Source organism: Pollicipes pollicipes, unplaced genomic scaffold (assembly GCF_011947565.3).
Source record: "Pollicipes pollicipes isolate AB1234 unplaced genomic scaffold, Ppol_2.1 Scaffold_4002;HRSCAF=4701_pilon_pilon_pilon, whole genome shotgun sequence".
Taxonomy (NCBI): Eukaryota; Metazoa; Arthropoda; class Thecostraca; order Pollicipedomorpha; family Pollicipedidae; genus Pollicipes; species Pollicipes pollicipes.
The window spans coordinates 23,197,364-23,217,414 of NW_023596420.1; the positions used below are offsets into that span (position 1 = coordinate 23,197,364).

The 20,051-nt window shown below is 53.4% G+C and overlaps 1 protein-coding gene across 1 annotated transcript; it reads left to right on the forward strand.

The window, feature by feature from the left end:
• The first annotated feature begins 3,964 nt into the window (after window positions 1-3,964).
• LOC119094253 (uncharacterized) lies at window positions 3,965-19,283 on the forward strand. The gene is made up of 12 exons (XM_037217328.1): window positions 3,965-4,422; window positions 4,802-4,870; window positions 6,856-6,898; window positions 8,486-8,563; window positions 9,318-9,467; window positions 10,939-11,151; window positions 12,525-12,715; window positions 13,595-13,730; window positions 14,128-14,226; window positions 14,808-14,947; window positions 16,675-16,821; window positions 19,128-19,283. The coding sequence occupies exons 1-12, from the start codon at window positions 4,225-4,227 to the stop codon at window positions 19,281-19,283; spliced, it is 1,620 nt and encodes a 539-aa protein (XP_037073223.1). The 5' UTR covers window positions 3,965-4,224.
• Window positions 19,284-20,051: the final 768 nt, after the last annotated feature.

The following is a 20,051-nucleotide window of genomic DNA, read 5'->3' on the forward strand; positions in this document are numbered from 1 at the left end:
AAAAAAAACACGTATTTGTATTAAAACCGTGCATTGCTCGCACAATTTTGGTTGAGAGCCAATTGACGATTGTTATATTTGGAAATCGTGCTCGCGAGCGTCAGATATGAACGGCTCGACAATCACATTTCTCTTTACCTTGAGCGCCACATGGTCAGTGCAGAGGCAGGATTTTAATAATGCTATTATGGCATCATCGATACCTGGGTAATCATGCAATAGTTTGCACGAAATAGTCGTCGGGCGTCACCGCGGGGCGTGCTGCTCAGACACTAGAGGGCATTAGGTCTTAAGAGAGGAGCAGGGCTATGAAATGCACTGAATGATCTTGAAGATGGCCTTTTCAGTTCAAATCCCATACAAATGTGCAACACTCCCCTTAAGCGGCAAGCCATTGCACTGCACTTTGATCTAGTGCAGCCTCGCACCCCGTGGTCGGGCTACTGCTGTTGGTGTGATTCAGGGCTGTATGGTAGTTCGTCTAAGTCAGGCTGTACAAGCCGCATAGCTGTAGCCGTATATACCCGCAGCTGTAGTCAAACGGTATAGTCAAGGCCATATAAATCACATATACTGTATGAATATTATGTTGTTTTTTGAAGGAGTTTGGGGGATGGTGGTGTGGGGCGATATCAAAGGTAGATGTTGAATGATAGCGGACGTGCTTCATCAGAATTGGCGGCTCTGAGGACACCCAGTTATTTCATATGCGTCTCAACTTTGGGTTCTCTTCGGTGCGCCAGGATGTGTTCTAACCTAAAACCACTGTATGTTGTGCTCAGTTTGTGATTGCCGCTGTTTCCCTTATGTTTCCGGCCTTTCCCTGAATCTGTTTAGCACCGCCTTCGTAATTGTATTATGCTGGGCTGTTCAAAATAGGAGGCCAGAGACCTCAAGGCCCCCTGCACCTGTCCGTACAACGACCATGCTCGATCCGTACCTGTCTATGGGGGCGACCGTGCTGGTTCCGCACTTCTTCACGTAACTGCAGTACTCGGGTCGCGCCTTATATCCACATGTCGCAGTGCTCGGTAAGTACCTGCATGCACAGTCGCCGTTCTCGTTCTGTGCCTGTCTACATTTGGCCGTACTCGGCCTGTATCTGTGTGCGGGGCCGGCCGTGCTCAGGTCCGTACCTGCCTACATTCCAGCGTACTCGGTCTGCACCTGTCTGCGGGGCCGACCTTGCTCGGTCCGTACCTGCCTACATTCCAGCGTACTCAGTCTGCACCTGTCTGCGGGGCCGACCTTGCTTGGTCCGTGCCTATACGCTTGACCAAGAGTGATCGCTTCCTCTCTGCACAGTCACTGTCAGTGTCGTGCCACGTATGTTGCGTTCTTCGGACGTTTATGTGCGCTTTTATGCTTAACGCCCAAGTGGCATGTGGGTAGAATGATAGATAATCGAACTGGTGTACAGAGCACGATGTGTAACTGTGAAACCGTTTGTCTTGGCAGGAACAACCTTAACTGTGCAACTTATAAATCTCTGTGTGTTGTATATGATATATAATCTGGCATTGTGCCCCAATAACTACATCCACTCCATTTCTGGCCATAGTTCTTCTGGCTATCACCACTGAAAATCTGTGATGATGTGGTCTCCATGATTGACATGTGTGTGAATTCTCATGGGCAGCACGCGCACCCGTGTGAACCTGATCATTTGTGTCTCGTAACAAAAGATGGCCTTTCCTTGTTGGATATAGCCCCCGTAACCCTGCACAACTTGACATCGCAAAAAAACAAATTTACGACCAATACTCAGTGTAGAATGTTTGCTGGTTTTGCTAAATATATGCTAGCAGAACGTACCTAATCATGCTTGCCACTTCATTCTACCTCATCTATTCGATTCGCGGAGAAACACACACACACACACACACACACACACACACACACACACACACACACACACACACACACACACACACACACACACACACACACACACACACACACACACACACACACACACACACACACACACACACACACACACACACACACACACACACACACACCACACACACACACACACACACATCACACACACACACACCACACACACCACACACCCAGAGAGAGAAGAGAAGAGAGAGAGCGGAGAGAGAGAGAGAGAGAGAGAAGAGAGAGAGAAGAAGATAGAGAGAGAGAGTAGAGAAGAGAGAGAGCTAGAGAGAGAGAGGAGAAGGAGAGAGAGAGAGAGAGAGAGGAGAGAGAGACGAGAGAGAGAGAGAGAGAGAGGAAGAGAGAGAGAGAGAGATAGAGAGAGAGAGAGAGAGGAGAGAGAGAAGAGAGAGAGAGATAGAAGAGAGAGATATAGAGAGAGAGAAGAAGAGAGAGAGAGAGAGAGAGAGAGAAGAGAGAGAGAAGAGGAGAAGAGATAGAGAGATAGAGAGAGAGAGAGAGAGAGATAGAGAGAGAGAGAGAGAAGAGAGAGAGAGAGAGAGAGAGAGAGAGAGAGAGAGAGAGAGAGAGAGAGATAGAGAGAGAGAGAAGAGAGAAGAGAGAGAGAGATAGAGAGAGAGAGAGAGAGAGAGAGGAGAGAGAGAGAGAGAGAGAGAGAGGAGAGAGAGAAGAAGAGAGAGAGAGAGAGAGAAGAGAGAGGAGAGAGAGGAGAGAGAGAGGAGAGAGAGAGATAAGAGAGAGAGAGAGAGAAGAGAGAGAGAGAGAGAGAGAGAGAGAGAGAGAGAGAGAGAGAGAGAGAGAGAGAGAGAGAGGAGAGAGAAGGAGAGAGAATAGAGAGAGGTGTGTCGAGATGTGCTGACTGACGGCCGACGGACGGACGGACGTGACGGAGACGGGACGGATCGAATCCCCGATCGATAGATAGATAGATAGATAGATAGATAGATAGATCGATAGATCGATAGATAGATAGATAGATAGATAGATGGACATATGTATGTATAAGGAAGTGATTGGGTGTGTTTGTGTGCCAGTAATACTCTGCTTGTAAGAAGCAAAAAGGCACCCCCATGCTTGGGTTGCCTATCTTTAACAGTCCGTGCGTTCGTGCTTTTGCTTTTGGCGTCAGGCATGTAAACTTGCAATGGCACAGCACCATACTCCGCATCAAGTTATACCCATTCGCCTCACTGATAACATGCCCCTATCTTCAACAGGCTGTTCATTATTAGTGCGAAGGCAGCCCGCTGCCCTGGCACGCCCATCTCTAGCAGTTCTCGCACAAGCGTGTTCAATTTCCACGTTGATTTCATTGTTATGGTTGGCCGCACAAGCTCAGAATGCATATCATCATATTTTACTAAAATTCTACGCGATTTGCTCGATGGTCATATGCACCTGCCGCTCACAGCTTGTTCATTATGGACGCGGGAAGAGCTCGAAGTCCGGCAGTCCTATCACGTATAGTTCTTGTGTGTACGTTTTCACCTTTAATGCCATACAATTTTAATGGCTAGCGGCACTGGCTTGCAAGGTGCACCATCATGCGACCCATCAAATTCTATGCAATCGGCTCGCTGGTCATATGCGCCTCCCAAAACAGCTCGCTCATTGTGTGTGCGGAGATTTCCGATCTACCGGCTGCCCGCTGCTGCATTGTGCCTCATGGCTAGCGGCCGCGCCGCCTGGAAATTTCAGCACCAGTGACGTCATCTTTCTATACAGAGCATGCGAAAACCCCACTCATGGTAAAGTCCATGCATGGCATGCACCGGTTTGATGGGAAATTGTTTGGTGGTGGGTGGGAGGGGAAACGTCATTCGCATTGTAAGCGGCGTGGGGGTGCGGTGAGGTGTTCAGGAATGGGTAGATGTCCGGTGTATGTGCTGGCATCAATATTGTTAGGTTTGTCTTCCAGGTTTATCTGCCATTACGGACCGTTTAACTGAGTGCGAAGCCTACGCCTGCAATACCGATTCACCTGGGCGTTAGAAACCCTTTTCACATGATGGGCATTCATTGGGCATTGGTCCTTCACCAAACCTAGGTGTGTTTCCAGAGTAGGGCATGTGACTCTGTGACTACCACAGTGATACATTGTTCATCTGGTTTGAGCATACATCTGCTGGTATGAACACACACTCCTGATATATGATGCATGGCCAGATAAATGACTTAGGTACTCTGTTGTTTTCAGATATTGGATGTGGATGAGGCACCTGGCACAAATTGCATAAATGCATGTATTTGCAAACATGCCACAACACTGGCAAGTCTGACATTGTTTTTTTCAAGTAACTGGATGAAACCACCATGGCACAAAAAACACCCAGTTTGTGGGCTGTGCTGTTGAAAAGCATGGCTGGCATGGGTCATCAAAGCAGCAGACAGTCCAATGTGGCTCTGCTGCTTCTTTTTCTATGCATATTCCAGTGTGTTCCGGCAGGAAGGGGGCATTCTTGTCACAGTTGTGCTGATCCATTTATGTGGAAAAAGAGCTGTGATAACCAGGTAAGGACAAAACAGTAAGACTTTTGTGTGACTGTGACCCACCTCCCATCCCAGAGCGATGAATCCATGGCCAGCATTAAGTTGCAGCTCTATCTTGGAAACATCCATGCAAACAATTTTCTTTGAATGGGTGTGTTTGTGATATGCTGCATGGCTCATATGAGAACAGCATGGTTCATATGGGAACTGGAAAAGGCAAGGCATTCTAGCAGCATTTCAATCTTGGGAATGTAGGCTCTTTGTGCACCCTTCTGCAGCATTCTTTGAAATGTTTTTTTCATGTTCAGATAGTTTTCTTTCCTATGATCCTGGTTGTGCCTGTTTGGTCTAGATGACAAGTTTTGTGTATGGGGGTTATTTCAGTGACTTACATCCACAGGTAAAGAAGATTGTGGACTTCTCTGGTCTCTGTCCAAGATGTGAATCAGCAGTTTCATGCAGCCACCAGGTTTGTGAGTAAGGACAGACCACTGTGGTACCTTTTCCCAAATATGCAAGTTGCTCTCTGAGAAGGTTTGTGTGTGTGTGCATGCATGCATGCATGGGTTAACAAGCCACCTTTTGTCAGGTTTTGAAAGGCCAAAGGAATGATTTTGTTGTGTCCATTTTTGTATTCCCAAACCAGTTGTATGTCATGGGATCCTACAGGCCAGAAGAATGATTTTTATGTTAACTGTTTTCCCCATGTTGCCTAGTGGTGCAGTTATGTGAATGAGTGGCCATAAAATTGGTTAAACTTGGTACAAAAATGAGTGTGGTACATCTTTTGCAGCCACATAGTTCACTCAGGATAACTTGGGAGCAGATTTCTTGTGAGCTTAGGCCTATGACATTGCTAAAACTTGCTGTAGTTTCAAAGACCTTCAGAATAGTCCTAGATCGACTATGTTAATTAAGTCTGATTCAAACTGTAATTGTTGGTCAAGTTATATAAAACTTGTCTCCCTGACTGCAGGTTGTCTCATTTTTGTAAATTTTCCCTTGTTAGTAACAAGCAGCTCATGCTTGCTTCCCTGTGTGAAAAGGCTTATTGTGTTTTCGTCCGTTGTGCCACCACCTGTGGCATTATGTTGACTCATACCTCACTGATATGACTGTGGATCCCAGCTACCATTTGTAAGCCATTTAGCACATGTATCACTCCGGACACGTGGCCAATGCAACGCTGCTCTGTGCACTTTGGATGGAAAATATTTGTTTGTGCACTTGCTTCGCTGCTCGAAAAACTGGCGCCCTTGCCGGTAATATAGCACGGACAACGGCACCGGAGGGCGTGAATTTATATTTTAGATCGTAATATAGGCTGAGTCCATGGTATGCCCAGATTTCACGACAATCAGTGCAGCCGTCCGTGTTGTACGTACGGAAAAGTGCGACCAAACAGACAGACAGACAGACAGACAGTCTAAAGCATGTATACTCGGAAATAAGTGAATGAGCCCGTCGCTCAATGCGCCCATCCTCAAGAGCGGAGATGAGCGCTAGCACGAAGTATTGAGTGGCGCCAGCGTAATTGCTGTTTAGCTCTTAAACGTTATTTTACCATTTTCTTCTGCTGTATTGAAGGTTATTAACTCAGCATGAGAACTCTAAACTCGTAATGGCGAAGAACCAGGAGCAGAAGGCGCTCCTTTCGAGGTTGTTCAAAATAATGTCAAGTTACATCGAAGGTGGCTTTCATTCAGGCTTTACAATTTAAGAGTGGCTTTATGAATGCTCTTAAGAGCATGTGTTCCCTCAGACATGCCACTCTGAAATGTGATATGAAGTAAATTCAATTTCGAAAGGCTGTTTGAAATGCCACAGGCGTTGACGAGGATCAATATGGCATTCCCTTGCAACGCCTCCAAGGCGAGGAAGCAACAGGATGATGTGCATGCAGTGTGCAGAATACATTATCATCTCGAGACCTCCATACATGATGATGCTGCGCATACATTGTCAGGAGGGCATTCATACCTTTGGGACCACTAATTCACATGTCCTGTGCCCACTTTGTCAAGAATGAGTCGTGGGGTGCCAGTTTTCACGTTTTCGACATGCAGACATAAAAACTAGAGCCTGTCTTGATATCCTGACAAGGGTGGATTAAAACTTCCTGGTTGAAAGGACCAGCTCTCCAAATCAGCTGGCTTGAGTTTAACCTTAAACTGTCGACATTTTGAAAGAAACGTCTGAAAGCTGACGGGGGGCGGAGGGGGGGGGGGGGGGGGGTATGGGCACCAACCCCTGTCGTTGTTATCCGAGTGGGGTTGTGTATGCCATCGCTGGTTTCTCTTCCGGGCATCGCATTAGTCTGCCGTCATATCTTTACGATTTATGTATTTTTTTTTTTGTGTTCACGGTGGTTGACTATGCTTCATGAATTTCACCGATTGATGGATGCGGTGATCATCCATTCAGAACGTTGTGTAACAGTTCGCATTTTCCCAGATTGCCGAAGGTCTGCCACCTACAGGATGCATTTTTGCTAAAGGTAAACTAAAGTTAGATTCTTCTAGAGTAGAAATTCAATGTGCATCTCATATATAGAATGATGCTTTATTGTAGGCTTTGATAGTGCCACAGCGTGTCTAAGCCGTTTAACATGTAGTATCGCAATGTGTTTCACGAACTGTGGCAGGGCAAAGAAAACGCCAAATCATTGGCCTAACTGGGTCATGCTTGTCAAGGTGTCCCAGAGTTACACTTATATGAAAAGACATGACTGCTCAAGGTTGGTCTGGGTCTCCAATTGGAGGTGAACTTAGTAAACCAGAGTAGCTCTGAACACCCCTACTTTTCCAAGAGTGTGTTATTCTGAAACATACTAATAAGTGTAAATGGTGCTTTTGAACTTGGTGCTCATTGTCGAGTCATGCAGCCTCAACAGCTAAATTTGTGTCGGTGGTTCCACTTAGTAGTACCACACTTTGGTATCCAGTTGTACATGAGAGCCACACGTGAAGGTGTGGTTAGAACCAGATGTCATTGTTTTTCTGTGTGACTGGATCCATGTGTAGCTATGCGTCAATCGGCCCACCATAACATTGTGATCATGTCAGTCTGTTACTTTGTGACTGTCCACCTGTAAGCTTTGACAACTCCCATGCGTGACTGATGGAAGTCTTGTATTGTGATGATACCTGTCTGTAACCATAGGCGAGGTCTGTGTCTGTTGGAGACCAGGTCTGTCTGTATCTCTATGGCGAGGTTTGTCTGCTATGGGTCTGTAACAGATAGCAGGCTCCTCGAATGTAGCCATGTGGCGAGGTTCGTCTGTAATTTTAAACCTTGGTCCAATTGTAATGATTCGACCGGATCTATCTGTTTGCTTGTGACCGGGTCCGCCTTTTATCACAAGGCCAAGTCTGCCTTTAACTGTCGCCGCTGCATCCGTTTGTAACTGCGTGACCTGTTGGGCCCGCACATGTGTGATAAATCCTATAAAGTATTTGCGTCATTGCCGTTCTTCCCGAAAAGCTCAGTTGGTAGACCACTGGACTATCAATCAAGAAAACCTTGATCAAATCCCAGCAATTTCAAGGAGAAAATTCGGGTTGTTCCGGAATTCAGGTCTTTATAACACCTGACTTGGCGGGAGAGCTAACCTGGCCCAAACGTGTAGGTCTTGACACGCCAGGCTAGGATGATAGTCTGAACTAGTGTTCCATCCGCGACACATATAGTAGCTTGTGAACGACGTGGCGAGCTGGCTTGTAACAGTATGTTCACGTCCGTCCGCGTGTGACGATGTAATGGAGCCCCTCTGCAGCTGTGTGACGCGTTCCACCTGAAACTGGGTGACGCGTTCGATCTGATTCTGTGCGACGAGTTCCATCGGAAGCTGTGCGACGCGTTTCATCAGAAACTGTGAGACGGGTTCCATCCGAAGCTGGGTGACGCGTTCCACCTGAAGCTGGGTGACGCGTTCCATCTGAAGCTGTGCGACGTGTTCCATCTTAAGCTGGGTGACGCGTTCCATCTGAAGCTGGATGACGCGTTCCATCTGAAACTCGTTCTATCTGAAGCTGGGTGACGCGTTCCATCTGAAGCTGGGTGACGGGTTCGGTCTGTCTGGCAGGATGCCCGGCGAACGCGAGCGGCGAGCCGTCTCTCCTGCAGTGCAACGGACCCTCCGGACCATCCTGCAAATGCCCCGGTGAGCTGGCGTCGCCTGCCAGACGGACTGGGACTGACACCTGTGTGCTTACGGCGCGCTGGTGTGGGGTCCTCGCATTCGAGTGTACTTTTCGAGAGCGTGCACATTGTTGTATTATGCTGTGGTTGGAAAGGGGTCTTAGGTTTTCAAATCGGCGGCGTAGGCATGCAGGTGCTTCAGACGGTTTAACGATTCAGATTTGGCCACCGAAAACAGATCGGTGACGGTTGTCAATGTCTTGCATTTTACGCGGGGGTCATTCGATGGTAATTATTAAGAAAACAGAATCATTTTCCATCATGTAAATTGTAGTCTTAACATTGTTGGACGGTGGGGGGGGGGGGGCGTCTTCAACTACAGCACCTGACGTGCAAAGCATTACGACGCATTTTCGGTTGTGGTGGGGTTTGGGTATTCCTGATCTGGAAAATCGGTGTGTTCGATTGGAACCGAATATGTATATATATATATATATATATATATATATATATATATATATATATATATATATTGTGTGGACATGCGTGCGTGCCTATGCTCTCGGTCTGTTATCGACCTGATTACGTGCGTAGCGCTCCCTTTTACAAAACAAAAACAAAGCAGAAAACGAAACGCCCTAGCGCCAGTGGCGGGGAACGGAGCCGGACTGGGTTCTCTCGGCACCTGCAGTACTGACGGGACATCGTCGGCTCGCCGGGCCGCGCCGCGTGCTCACAGTCTGCAGAGCTCTAACGCACCGGTGCCTGCCGTGCAGACCAACCGGACGGGGGAGCGGGAGCGGGAGTGGCCGGTTGGCTGGAGGACCTCGTCACCGTCACGGCCTACCCGTACGTATGCAACTGCACCGTCGAAACCGGCTTCACCACGGCGCTCGACATACGCGTCAACCTCACCGGCTGGAGAGGTGAGGGCGCCGGGGGGGCGCGCCGGTCTGGAAGTCAACCTCACCGGCTGGAGAGGTGAGGGCGCCGGGGGGGCGCGCCGGTCTGGAAGTCAATCTCACCGGCTGGAGAGGTGAGGGCGCCGGGGGGGGGGGGGGGGGTCTGGAAGTCAATTCTCACTGGCTGGAGAGGTGAGGGCGCCGGGAGGGGCGCGGCCGGCTGGAAGTCAATCTCAACCGGCTTGGAGAGGTGAGGGCGCCGGGGGGCGCGGCGGTCTGGAGAGTCAATTCTCACTGAGCCTGGAGAGGTGATGGGGCGCCGGGGAGCGCGGCGGTCCTGGGAAGTCAATATCTCACTGTCTGGAGAGGGGAGGGCGCCGGGGGGCGCGGACGGTCTGGAAGTCAATCTCAACTGGCTGGAGAGGTGGGGGCGCCGGGGGGCGCGACGGTCTTGGAAGTCAATCTCACCGGCTGGAGAGGTGAGGGCGCCGGGGATGGTGGGGGGCGCGCGGCGGTCTGGAAGGTCAATCTCACTGGCTGGAGAGGTGAGGGGCGCCGGGGGGGGCCGGGCGGTCTGGAAGTCAATCTCACTGCTGGAGAGGTGAGGGCGCCGGGGAGCGCGGCGGTCTGGAAGTCAATCTCACCGGTTTGGAGAGGTGGGGGCGACCGGAGGGGCGCGGCGGTCTGGAAGTCATCTCACCGACTGGAGAGGTGAGGGCGCCGGGGAGGGGGGGGGGGGGGCGCGGCGGTCTGGAAGTCAGTCTCACCGGCCGGAGAGGTGAGGGCGCCGGGGGGCGCGGCGGTCTGGAAGTCAGTCTCGCGGCAGTCATTGCATGGACAGTAAACGAATGTTGGGGAAGCAAAGATTCGACACCATTGCTTAGTATTGCAGATAAGGTCACCTGGCACGTAAGACGCCAGGCATGTACGAGCTTTAGCAGGGACACAGCCATGGCACGGTTATGGCGTGAATAACTCGGATTGACCCCGCTTCATAAACTGAACCGACCAGTAGCATGTTGCAGCTGACCTCGTGAAGTCCAGCCTCAAAACTGCCTGAAGCGATGCATCGTCGTCTTTTTTGTCATGACTTATGCCATGCTCGGAATAAAGTTGTAACTTGGTGGATTGGTAGGAAAGCAGGCGATCTAACCAGATTAGCTACGTACTGGACGGACATTTGTGCTGAGGCTCACGGCATGCAGTGTCGTAGATCTTAGGATAGATACATCGGTGTGTATATTAGTGCGTAATCTCCTCCTGTTAGTTCCAAACACAGCGCAAAAATGAAGCATTTCCTTCAATCGTAGCATAGTGCGCCGACATGTACAGAACACGGGCAATGCCTCTGCCATTGTCACAGTGTTCACGTTGCTTAAGCGAGCCTAGGGGTACGGCAGCAGCTGGAGCAGAGTGTTTCTCCCGGCGCGCGCGTCCCGCTGGCGCGCCGGCCGGGTCGCGGGCCGCCGTCTTCACGCGCCGCCGCTGCCTGCAGCGCTGGGTCTGGTGCTGCTGCGGGGCCTCAACAACATCAGGTGTGTCGAGTTCCGGTTGTCGCCGGCGGCGGCGGGCCACTCGCCTGCCCGGCTGCAGTACGACTGTCCGACCTTCCCGCCCAAGGACCAGGGTACCCGGGTGCAGCTGCAGCTGTGCGCCGGCATGCAGACGGTCAACTACCGCCTGCGGCTGCCCTTCCTCAACAACATCTGTGAGTGTTGGCCGGGCGCTGCTTGGCCGCGCTTGGTCCGATGGAATGTTAGCTCTGGCCCGCATGTGTTGCCAGATGCTGAGCGTGTGTCGTAACTGGTGTGCTATAGATACTTTAGAGCAAAGGCGTTATTTTGCAAAGCCTGCTGTCATCATGTCAATGGAGTGACCGAACCATGTGGGGGTGTGGGGGGGGGGAGGGGATGGGGGAGGGGAGGGCATGCCGCCGACAACTGGACCTGTGATATCGGGGCCTGAGCGCTGGTGTTTGCTGTTCGCTGGATTTGGCAGCCTTGTCAGACTACCGAATTACCGGTTGCACTGCAGCAGCACCTTCTGCTTTGGGAGGCCGCGTGTCCGCTGCACCACAGCACCTCCCTCTGGCAGACCTTGTGCCGTCCCTGCAGCGACACCTTCTGCTCTGAAAGACAGCGTGTCCTGCTATACCATAGCACCTCCCTCTGGCAGATATTGTGTTGTCCCTGCAGCGGCCCCTCCTGCTCGGGAAGACCACGTGTCTGCTGTATCAAAGCACCTCCCTCTGGCAGACTGTGTGTGGTCCCTGCAACGGCACCTTCTCCTCTGGAAGACCACGTGTCCGCTGTACTATAATACCTCTCTATGACAGACCGTTTGTGCTCCCAGCAACGGCACCTTCTGTTCTGGAAAACCACGTGTCCGATGGACGGCGGCGCCGTGTCCTGTGACAGTCTGTCTCAGTTGCCACAGTTGCAGCTTGCCACAGTTCCTCGTGGCAAGCTGCTTTCTGCTCGGTGATACTATCCTCAGACATATCTTGTGTCCCAAACACAGCAAGGTCTTCTCCTGTGAGACAGTGTGTCCTGATCACAGCAATGATTTATCCTGTTACAGGCTGTGTGTCCTGATCACAGCAATGATTTATCCTGTGACAGACTGTTTGTCCTGATCACAACAATGATTTTTCCTGCAACGGACTGTTTCTTCTGATCACAGCAACACAATTTCCTGTGGCAGACTGTGTCCTGGTCATCTGATGCTGTAACAGACTATGTCCTGATCACGAGAATGCTTTTTCTGTAACAGTCTGTGTGTCCTGATCACAGCAACACTTTCTCCTGTGCAGCGTTATATGACCCTTTTCCATTGGCATGTTCTGGTTCTGTATGGCGGACGGTGCGCCCTCAGGCGCCGTGTGTGCAGTGGATCACGTGCGCAACATCACCCTTCCCTCCCACAGAGTGTACGCCCTTTCTGCGACAGCACCTGTCCTCCGTGCATCTCCTCCGACAGGCCGTGTGGCCGCACGACTTTTTGGTTTGTGACGCGCGATACCCGCCCACTCCGTTCTCTGAGCGGCAGCTGGTGGCCGGCTGACCGTCGTCGCCTCCGCAGCGGAGCCGGCGCTCGCCTCCTGGGAGCCGCTGGTGCTGGTGCACATGCACCGCTGGGACCGGCTGGTGTTCAGCGTGCAGCGGGCGCCGCCGACGCTCTGCGTGCGCCGCTACTCTCTGCAGCTGGTGCTGTGCGAGCGGGCCGACTGCCAGGCGCACCGGCCCATCGTCGGCACCGAGCTGCAGCGCGAGGTGAGGCCCGCCGCCGACCCGGGGCGACGCCCTGTCATGTCAGGGTCAGGGTGATGTCAGGCCAGGACCGGAGCGGTGTCACTGGGCGCCGTCAGGCCAGGTCAGGACGGGAGCGATGTCAGGTTAGGACTGGAGCGGTGTCAGGTCAGGAACGGAGCGGTGTCACTGGGCGCCGTCAGGCCAGGTCAGGACGGGAGCGACGTCAGGTTAGGACCGGAGCGGTGTCAGGTCAGGACGGGAGCGATGTCAGGTTAGGACCGGAGCGGTGTCAGGTCAAGACGGGAGCGATGTCAGGTTAGCACCGGAGCGGTGTCAGGTCAGGAACGGAGCGGTGTCACCGGGCGCCATGAGGTCTGGGCCGGACCGGCCAGTGGAGTTGAGCTGGGAGATAGATGGCCAAGGTTCGCGGTATACCATTTTGGCTCCGCGGATGCTGGTGTGTGAGCCTTCTCCAGGAACAGGACTAGAGTATTGGTAGGTGATGTTGCTAGCTCGGTAGGCTGTGGGACATTGGCGCACTATAACCGTAAAATTGCAAGCACGTGTGTGTGTTTGGCGTTTGGCGTTTTTAGCGTTGCCCTGCAGTACAGCGGACCGTTTTGACTATCATACGTGCTGCATTCACTGCAGGAACGACATGGTATGTGCAGAGCACGTATCTACCGCATATTCATTTGATTAGTTACCACCCACGTAGACGATTTAGATTTAATCTTCGATTATTCAATTCAGTGTCAAGTTTCCTGACGCTTCCAAGTTTTAGCCAAGCTTGCAGACGGACCGTCGATACCTGTGCGTCGCGCCCATCACCGGCTCTGTAGTGCGTAGTAGATGCCTGTAGTGCATGTCAGTCAATTGCCGCACGTGCCTGGCCGGCAGGAAGACTGTTCGAAGAGTGGGACGGACGCTGGCAGCTTCCGCGTGGAGTACGAGCTGCCGTCGGTCGGTGGCAACATCTCGCTGCTGGTGGTGCCCGAGGGCGGCCGGCCCACCCTGTCAGCGGCCATCGACTACGGTGGGCGGCCACACGGCTCCGGGTCCGCTTCCCGTCTCGCCTGCTGTCGTGCTCTTAGCGCGAACAGCAGCATTGTGTTGATTTGGCCAGGTGCCTGCAGCCGAGCTCTCCGACTGGCACCGCCCCGGTGGTGTGTGGAGGAGATGTGCTGGTGCCCGCCGCGCGCCGGGCCGGACCTTGCAGCCGAGCCTTCCTGCCACTGCTCTGGTGGCGTGTGTCGGAGATGTGTTGGTGCCCGCCGCGCGCCGGGCCGGACTTTGCAGCCGAGCCCTCCGACTGGCACTGCCCCGGTGGTGTGTGTCGGAGATGTGCTGGTGCCCGCCGCGCGCCGGCCGGACCGTCGCACTGTGCAGCCGTGCGCTCCGTCGCCTGACCTGCACCCCCCGGCTGCCACCAGCGACTCCGGACACGCTGTACATAGTGGCTGTGGTCATCCTGGTCACCGTACTCCTGCTGGTTGTCGCCGTCGTCGTCTGGATCAAGTACTTCCGCAAACGTAGGTTCTCGCGCGCTGGTGTTGCCTGGAGACGATCGGGTTGCACCCCGTAGTTGTGTTTGAGGCTGCAGCTGTGACTGATACACGTAGTCGCTGTGTGGTCAGGCTACTGGAGGGGGCTTGGCCAGGCCGGCGTAATCTGGACACATGTCAGCTTTTGGGAGATTCGCTACATTTTAATTTGCGTAATGCTTTGCGTTAAGCGCCAAGCACTGCACCGCTTCTAGATTAGCGATAGCAGCCGGGCGCGGTGGGACTAAGCCCTTTAAAACATGGGTCCGTTAGCTCGCAATGACTGTCAGTGGTTGCGCGCCCCAAATCTTCGCCCGCGGTTCTGGTTGTGTGCCCTGCTACTCACGAATAGGAGGCGGCTCGTTGGTCGCCTCGCGCGTACCAGCTGGTGCGTGTTATAATGCAATCCGCCAACGCTGTGTTAAAAATTCTGGCGATGCTTTTGTGAGGATATGCCGAACAATGTGCGAGGTATATGTTCAGCATTCTTCCATCATGAAGTACCTATGACATGCCTCGATCAAAGCAACTTGGTAGTGGAAGACTGGTAAATGCCGTTTCAGGCACAGTACCCAAATGCCTGGACGTGCTGGTGGTGTACAACCGCAACACGAATCTGGTCCGGCTGTTGGCGTCCGGCCTGGAAAAGTACTGTCTGGTGAAGCCAAAGATGGACATTGTCGACATCCCGCGAGCGGACGCCGGAATGGTGAGCCCAGGATCCCCACGCCCCTGCCGCGCTCCCCCTTCCTCACCCGCCAGCTGGTGTTCCAGTGGACCTGGCAGAGTCAGGTCACGAGCATGGAAAGCAGTCAATGCGCGGATCGGGCCGGTTTTGCGAACCTCTGTCTGGGTGGCCATGTGATGGCACTGGCGTATCTACGGCACCGCAACTGCCTCCCGTGAGGGAAGCCACGGGCCATAGCAGGGATAATAAACATAAGTTTCATGGTGTGTATCAACATTGGTCCAAAAACAGGAGGGTCATTTCACCGTTGGGTCTTTCTCGGTGCCAGTTTTGCGAAATAAAAACATTTAACAAGCTGACAGATTATGAGCATGTACTTTTAATTGGTCCAGAATAATTTCATTGAAAAGAAGCTTGGGCTCTGAACAATACTAAGCCACGATACAGAAGCGATAAACGAACGTGGACATGGCATGTGATGGCTCCACGCTAAGCAGTTGACCGACACGAGGCAGATGGCCTTGGAGACGAATACAGTGCGAAGGGTGGACACTATGCTGAGGATGGCGCAAGCTGTCACGATGGAACACGTCCGCTTAGGTATGGTTTGTGGTGATGAATGGCATTCATTTGGCAATTTTTAGTGCAGCCATATCTTCGCAAATGCGAAAATTTCCAGAGTGGATTTTCGGGTGAAATGAATTACGTTTGACTTTTGTCAAATGTGGCCCCGAGTGGGGTTCCAAAAGCTTTGTTTTTCAAGTCGTGGAGATGTTCATTGTATCGAGTTGGCACAGGACGTGCGGTAATCCGCCTGGTAGGCGTGACACGTACAGTTACCCGCGGGGCATGAGGGGGGGGGGTCAAGCCGAGCTTTAGCTTCCGCCCACTTCTCCGGGCCACCCGAATGGAGAAGACCGATGAACTTGCTTTGCCCATTGTATTGTGTACGATGATACTGATCATTATTGTTCCTTCCTTAGTCTTGATTTCCCAGTTTGGCTCGATCCATTGGAGCTTCCGGTCATATGTATCAGCTGCTGGTATTGCCGGATGTCTCATAGCGGCGGGCCAACGACTGGTGGAATGTCCGCGCAGGCAGCTGGGCGGAAGGGTGATGTCGCTATAGCCCATACCAATACGCGCACCCAAACACATATACGCACTCATAATGCATAACGTCTACATGGCATATATAAATACAGCAAGCCACAGCTTGTTGCACAATCGGTGCATGCCTACGACGCCGGAGGTAGACTGTGCCTGTAATAGGGCGGATCCGGGTTTGTAAGAGAGGGACGTGAAGATGTGCACGAGAGTAGATTGCGTAAGATGGATAAATTTTTGAGGAAGGTCCTCATTATTGTATGAGGATGCTTACTCCAGGGAATAAGACAGTCCGGTAGGCATTGAACCCCTGAGTGCGGGCTGTCACGTTACATGGGTGTTCCGTGTTATGTGGCGGATTTCGTGGCTGGCGGCATCGAAAGCCGATAAATAGTCTTTGTAGGCCGCGTCCTTCGGTGCACCCGTGGCTGCCGACGCCCAAACACGCTTTAAAAAGTCACGAAGCGGGCGGTACACGGCTTTAATGTATAAAAGCTGTGCCAGTTCGTGGCTAGATCCATGAGGCGGTGCTTGGCCTAGCGAGTTTCCCCGCTGCCCGAGCCGTCTGTTCCCACCGCCGTCCCGACACAGTCGACTCTGGGAGCGGTGTCTGTGGGTGGCTGACGACCGTCCCACCTCAGGACCCGGCTGAGTGGCTGACAACGGAGCTGAAGCGCTGTCGGCATGTGTTGGTGCTGGTGTTCCCCGATACGACGGCGCCGCCCATCTACCCTCGCCTCTTCTCGATGGCGCTTCACCACCTCAAGATGGACGCCGGCAGGAAGACGGTACGCGGCGCTCCCACCGGCCGAGTGGCATGCTGGTTGGCGTGGTGTGCGGGTTTGATAGTCATCCGCCTTTTGCGGCAGCGTGTCAACAGCCTACTTGCCTGGTACAGACGAGGCTGGATTGGTAGCTGACTGTTGTTTTGCTGCTGGGCCTCTGGCTCACGATAGATGCTACTCAGTCGTGAAGGGTGTAGATCCCATGCGCCGCGTTTTCTCCCCAGTCACGCCTCATTCTGCATGCCCACAGCACCTGTTCTCTCTGGGGCAAGCTGCATGCACCAGCCTTGAGCAGGCTTCAGTGCCCCCCCCCCCCCCCCCCCTCCCCCTGGCGGGAGCTCCACCTCAATCCCCGAAGTGGGAGGTCTGGCGCCGGTTGAGCTTCAGTAGCCCAGGACTCCCATATGCATGTTGTCGTCCCCTATCACCCTCCATCCTCTTCCATTCCACAGTTCCGGGATGAGCATTGCTAGCTGAAAAACTGCTAGCCAAGACCAAACTAAACCGAAAGAAATCTTGCGAGCATTTTTCCCCTGATTTAGCTTGTATTTGTAAACGGACTGAGACATGATTGGTTGAAGTGCATAATTGTGACACGTTGCTGTCTGCGGCACATGGCGAGTCATCATTACACATCAGACGCCGCCATTACCGGGGCACTCAGCGCGGGTGACTTTCCCGGTTTTCTGTGAACAGAAGCTCGTTTGCATGGTCACATGCTTAGCATGATTTGGCATGGCCACATGTTCACAAGTTTAGCTTAAAGAAGTCGGGGGTGGCCAGAGCGTGGATCATATGGTTGATCACTCCGGAGTGGGTGAAGGGCCGACGGCCATCAGCCACCATGGAGGTTAACCGGCTGGCGGGTTCTGTGTGAAATGTTGGCTTTTTCACCACAATCTTGGCGGATTTCTGATGTCATTTTCTCGTGGATGTTTACCTATTCGGTGCATTATACGGTACGGCAACCTGCAGAGAAGGGGAAAAGCGTCCGCTGCTATCTAAAGAATCATGTCCAAATTTCCTCGGATAACAACGAATGATTTGGTATAGCATAGACCACACTTGGGGGACAAAAATCGTAATAATTTCAAAGTGGAGGCGAGTACGAGGAGAGGGGTTGAGGTAAGCATTCCGCAGGTATTTGTAATCATTCACTGTTGCTGGCGGATGTGGTCCGATTTTCATGCAGTTGAAATGGTTTAATAGGTACTGCACGTCTGCTGCACAGGTTTTGAGCTCATTTGAAAACTAGAAAAATCCTAGACATCTACAGAAGTTGCCGTGGGCGAAGTCACAGAGGCAGGCATGGGCTGGGTACGGACCTAAGCAATTTTCACAGGATTGTTATGCATCTCAATTTTGAGTTGAACAGTGGCATTGGCCTTCACTCTAGCTTCCACTGTGGCGATCCATGAATAGCTATGAAGGAATAATATACATATACTTAACGCATGACGCCACGCCTATCCACGCCACGCCCGTGTCCACCAGCTGGTAAAACAATCTAAGAGGACATAGGTTTTCATCTTGAGGGCTGGGTCGGGTAAATTGGTGCCACGGGTGTCTAGCGATACAGGAATGATGGCTCCAAGGCTGAGTATACCAAGAAAGCAGCTTAAAAACGTTTGCAAAATTTGCAGTGAATAAACAGGATGGCCAATTAATGTCCGCATAATTTCTTTGCGTTTTGTATTCTGTCGATGGACCAAGACATTTTGCACTGCAGTGAGCTACCCGAACCCTTTGGGCTGCGTCGTTGTCGTTGTGGCCAGGGATAGCCGCCGCCGTACCATGCTGCCTCGGACGGCGCGGCCGACACTGTACCGGCGTCGCGGTGCCTCAGAGGAAGCTCGTCTGTCACCTGGCTGACTGCGCACCGCTGACGATGTACCCCACCGATGCGGATCGTGTCGTCTTTAGCCGACTCGCTGTTTGGTTCCCGCTGACTGGTCCCCTGACCTGCCCTGTCGGTGTCGGTCGACTGACTGTCCCCTGCCGTGCCGCGGCAGGTAGCGGTGGGGTACGCAGGTGGCGAGAACTGCCCGGCGCTGCCCGACCTGCCCGGTGCCGTCCGCTGCCGACTGCCCGACCAGCTGGACCGGCTGGTGTGTGCTGTGCGCGGCGCGCCGCGGCTCGGCCGACGCCGCTGGAACGCGGCGCAGCTGGCGCGTCGCCTGCGCCACTCGGCCGATGGCCGCCAGTTGGTGGAGCTGCTGCTCGCACCCGACCAGGCGCCGCCTCTGGAGCCGCCGCCGCCGGTGGCCGGCTCGCCGTCGCCGCCCTCGACGCCGCTGCTGCCGCTGCAGAGGCCCCCCGAGCGGCGCGACTATGAGTTCGCCAACCACGTGCCCTCGGTAGACGAGCTGTTGGAGAATGGTGGCCCGCGCCTGTCGCTCGGTCCACCCGGCCGCCACGCCGCGGCCGCCGCCGACCAGGACGACGACGATATTCAGTGGCACTAGCCCGGGGCCGCGTGTCGAAGGGCGTGACGGCTTTGCGGCAGGCCGGGTGCCGCAGCGGTCTGCCGGACGGCGCCGACGGCGCCGTCCGCGCGGCTCGGGCTCAGTCCGGGCGGCCGCGGCAGGTACTCTGCTCAAACGAGTAGCGGTCTGGTGGACGGCGCCGTCTGCGGGGCTCGGGCTCAGCCCGGGCGGCCGTGGCAGGTACTCTGCTCAAACGAGCAGCGGTCTGGCGGGCGAGTGTGGCCCAGGGAGAGGCTGGCACGTACGGGGCTCGCCGGGCTTCCGTCCGCAGGAGACGACTGGCGCGGGTCGGTAGCAGGTGCGATCGCGACATCGGCGCCGTTCGGATGCCGGTGACCGCGTGGGTAATCGCATACATATTTTTGGACCGCTGGGGACATACACTGCAGGATGGCAAACGTGTATCTTATTAAGCATGTGTCTGAGTTTTATACTCGCGGACAAATGACAGGCATGTGTGAATGCTGCAGTTTTCGGGCTAAGGTGGGGGGGGGGGGGGGGGCTCAGATATGCTTAACCTCCGCGACGAAGGCTCGTCGGACGGGGCGCGGGTGTGGTCTGCTATTTGCCTCACCATGCTGCGCTGCTCCTCTGGTCATCATTGTGTGTCAAGGTGTTGTGATTGGAGGTCACGGGGGGCCATGGGCTAAGTAAGAAGCAGCACGCATGTCCCATTTGTAAGTCATCGGCCGCGATGACCGATCAACTATTGAGTCCATAACAGCCCCCCTGAGCGGCCGTGGCAGG